This window comes from Nelumbo lutea, chromosome 4 (assembly GCF_056320005.1).
Source record: "Nelumbo lutea isolate HS-2025 chromosome 4, American lotus-T2T, whole genome shotgun sequence".
NCBI classification, from domain to species: Eukaryota; Viridiplantae; Streptophyta; class Magnoliopsida; order Proteales; family Nelumbonaceae; genus Nelumbo; species Nelumbo lutea.
In genome coordinates, this window is record NC_142687.1 from 82,525,997 (window position 1) to 82,529,656 (window position 3,660).

A 3,660-nucleotide genomic window follows, 5' to 3' on the forward strand; every position below is an offset into this window, starting at 1 on the left:
CTATTGCAAATGGCGCTGAGCAATTAGTCATGAGTCATGACAGAATTGCTTGCAACGGGAGAAAAATGTTCATCCAATTGCAGGTATGAATTTAGGATCCATCATATCAGTCACGGTGGGCACCTATCAGTGTTGAGTGCAGAGAATTCTCTCTCTCTCTCTCACAAAGCATATTTTTTTTAAAGCTAACAGAGCAAGTTCATAATGAATGAAACAAACAGATTGATGGGTTTAACGTTTGATGTTTCATTAATTTCCCTGTTGATAATTAAGCTGGTTTTTTTCCTCCAGCCTGTGGAGTGTGGGTTGCTTTAATTTATATTGTTTAATTAAAAATGTCATATAATAATACGTAAGGTATCATCGTAGTAATTGAGATTTCACAGTAGAAGTCATGCTCAAGACAGAGGTTTGTGTAGCTATAGGTAGATGGAAAAATTAAAGGAGGGATGCGGTGAGAAATTAATGAAGGATGGTAAAGGGAAAGAGGGACAAAAGGTCGTACACGGAGGCATCAACGTGGGAGATTGGAGCCCGTGACAAGGCTCTCGACAGTGGACGAGCCACGACAACGGCGAACAAATTTGACATTCGTGGCGCATCTGGCCACCGCAAATGCTTATACAATCTACATCAGTGGCCCCGCCTCTCTCTCTCTCATCCCCTTTGCTTTTATTATTATTTTACCCCTCACTTCAATATACACAGACACATACATAATCTCGCAGGCTTATCTCATTACGAGTCACGACAGACATCTCTTTCTCTGTGTCTGGAGATGGGAAGGGCGCCGTGTTGCGAGAAAGTGGGATTGAAGAAAGGGAGATGGACAGCTGAAGAAGATGAGATCTTAGTGAAGTACATTCAGGCAAATGGTGAGGGTTCGTGGCGGTCATTACCCAAGAATGCAGGTACCTTTACGACCCAAATGTGTTTTGATCGGTTCTTAGTCGTTAAATATGAGTTATTGTTTCGTTTTCAAAATGAGATTAGTATATAGTATAGCTAGCGTTGTTGATTAATTAATCTTCTTTCTCTTTCTTGGTGGCTTGAAGGTTTGTTAAGATGTGGGAAGAGTTGCAGGCTGAGATGGATTAATTACTTGAGATCTGACTTGAAGAGAGGCAACATCACCCCCGAGGAGGAGGATTTAATCATCAAGCTGCACAGTGCTTTGGGAAATAGGTGACTGAACTTGACTCTTATCTTTTCTCTTTCTACAATGAAGTGATGCACATGATACAGATGCACCACACTCTCTCTCTCTCTCTCTCCTCTGTCTGTCTGCTTGTGTGTGAGACTGTTTGTTGAAGTCTAAAAGTGTGAAAGTGGGGTTAGTTGCTTTGCAATCGATATGGGTTATTTTCCAACTTTTTGGAGACTTTTTCCCGTCCACTTTAATTACCTCCGTAAGCAACTTTGAAACTTTAGTTTAAGCAAAGACTTTGCATCTCCTGAGAAATGTTACTTGTTTAAGAAAACAAAAAATAGTTAATTATGTTAATTAATAAAAAATTAGTCACTTGTTGGGATTTAATTTGATTGTTTAGGTGGTCCTTAATTGCTGGGCACCTGCCAGGAAGAACAGACAACGAGATCAAGAATTACTGGAACTCTCATTTGAGCAGGCGAATTCACAGCTTCAGAAGGCCCAACAGCGACGCTCTACCCATCGTCATGGACTTGGTCAAGATGGGTGGTGGGCGCAAACGTAAAGGTGGTCGAACAAGTAGATCAGCCATGAAAAAGATCAATAGCGGGTTCAACATTAATCCCTCCAAGGGCGACGTCTCGACGAAGAAACCCGAGAAAGCTGGCTGTGGTGAAGGTGGGTCACTACTTACACCGACGACCCTCGAGAAGGTGAGCCTGCCGAGCGCAACCATAGGGATTAATGGAGAAGAGAATGGCAGTACTCCAGCAGTTAGGCCTGCAGGGTCTTATCAGGAGAGCGGAAGCGAAATCTTGGGTCCAACTGAAGAGAGCTCCGGCGGTGGATTTCGCTCCAGCGGAGAGGGAGAAACAGAGAGTGTAGTGCCGAGACCTCGCGAGGATAGAGAAGCTGAGGTGGTGGTACCCTACGAGGAATTAGATACGTGGATGCTGTGCTCGGACGACGACGTTATGGCTGGTGCCACACTGGTTCCTGATAATGTTTTGGCAGTTAGTGAGGAGAGAGAAGATGGGGTGGTCATGGGATTTAGTGAGGAGAGAGAAAGTGAGATGGTGGGCTCCAACAAGGGGACAACAAGTGACGATGGAGAGAGTGGTGTGATTAGCTCATATAATCGAGAGAATGGCGAGTGGAACTCTTCTTCTTCTTCTTCGATCACTTCGTGCTTTGAGGAGGAATGGGTTGATTGGGACTGGAAGGACGTAGTCGAAGGTCATCATAAGCTCTGGGAGGATGGTGAAGAGACGCTTTCTTGGTTGTGGGAGGGTGAAAATTGTGGAGGGGAGTTTCATCAGGTGGCGGGAGAAGACATGATCCAAGGGAGTTCCAAGCAGGAGTCTCTGTCTGCTTGGCTCCTTTCTTGATTTCCTCCTGTAAAGAGGACCAAAAAGTAAAAAAAAGTTTGTGTTTGTGTTTGTTACAAAACGATGTGAATCATCTCTTTTTCGTTTTTTCTTTCTTTTGTCTCTCTCTCTATGTACTTTTTGTCCAGTGTTCCATGTGTTTAATATTATGAAAGCAACTCTTTTGTTTGTTTTTTTTTTTTGGTAGAAAGCAACTCAATTCATGAATATTCTTTTTTTTTTTTTTTTTTAATATGGTGGGTGTTTTACAATGTTCTTGTTTTTGACTTTGTTAATGGGCAATTGCTATGATACCTGAACAAAATTTGTACCATCCATGTTCATTATTCTTCATTTTCTAAAAGGCTTGACAGAAAGGTTTTGACTCACTTTGGAAAGAGTATAATTTCACTTGAGACAATGAGCAACCCTGTACTTTCACATTCTAACACTGAAATCCAAGTTCGTTTAATTTACTGATATAATGGACATTATTAAGTAGGGTTACGTTATTGGGATGTTACTATATGTGCATTCCAAGCTCTAGAAGAGATTAAAATCCCTAAGGAGAAGGCAAAGAGGTTGCTCCCAGTAGAGAAGAAGCACTTGAAGGCTGCTGCCGACAGAGAAAAAGCAGTAGTATCTTCCTGTGGCCGTTGCCGGAGAGAATTAAGAACTCGTTTGGTTAGCAGGAGTAGGGGTCTGGAACCAAACAGACCCTCAGTTTTTTTATATCATTCGAAAAGAGTCAGTTGTAGAAAATCGCCAATGCTAAGGAAGAAATCAAGGTTTAAACAGTCTAAAAAATTATGCAAAGATCATTTTGCGGCTTTAAAATATTTAAATATGCACACGAAATCACTTGTGAATCTTTTCACTACTCTTAACTAACCGAATGCTAACGAATGGGCTTATGGGTCGTTTGGTTTGCAGTCAGAATTGGATTGGTCCATTCGCATAATCTGTTTGGTCAGACAGAAATGAGAATCGGAATTGGAATCAGCATAAATAGTATTTCATTTTCAAGGAAGCGGCAGGGAATGGCTATTCCTTCAAATGGGGGAATGCCATTCCAACAGGAATGAAAATGAAATTCAGATTCCGCCCAACCAAATAGTTGAAATGGAATAGGGAATACCCCAT

The 3,660-nt window shown here is 41.8% G+C and overlaps 1 protein-coding gene across 1 annotated transcript; it reads left to right on the forward strand.

Moving 5' to 3' along the window:
• The first annotated feature begins 705 nt into the window (after positions 1-705).
• Positions 706-2,712, forward strand: MYB11 (myb domain protein 11). Its single transcript, XM_088941081.1, has 3 exons — positions 706-911; positions 1,056-1,185; positions 1,551-2,712. The coding sequence occupies exons 1-3, from the start codon at positions 779-781 to the stop codon at positions 2,536-2,538; spliced, it is 1,251 nt and encodes a 416-aa protein (XP_088797207.1). The 5' UTR covers positions 706-778; the 3' UTR covers positions 2,539-2,712.
• Positions 2,713-3,660: the final 948 nt, after the last annotated feature.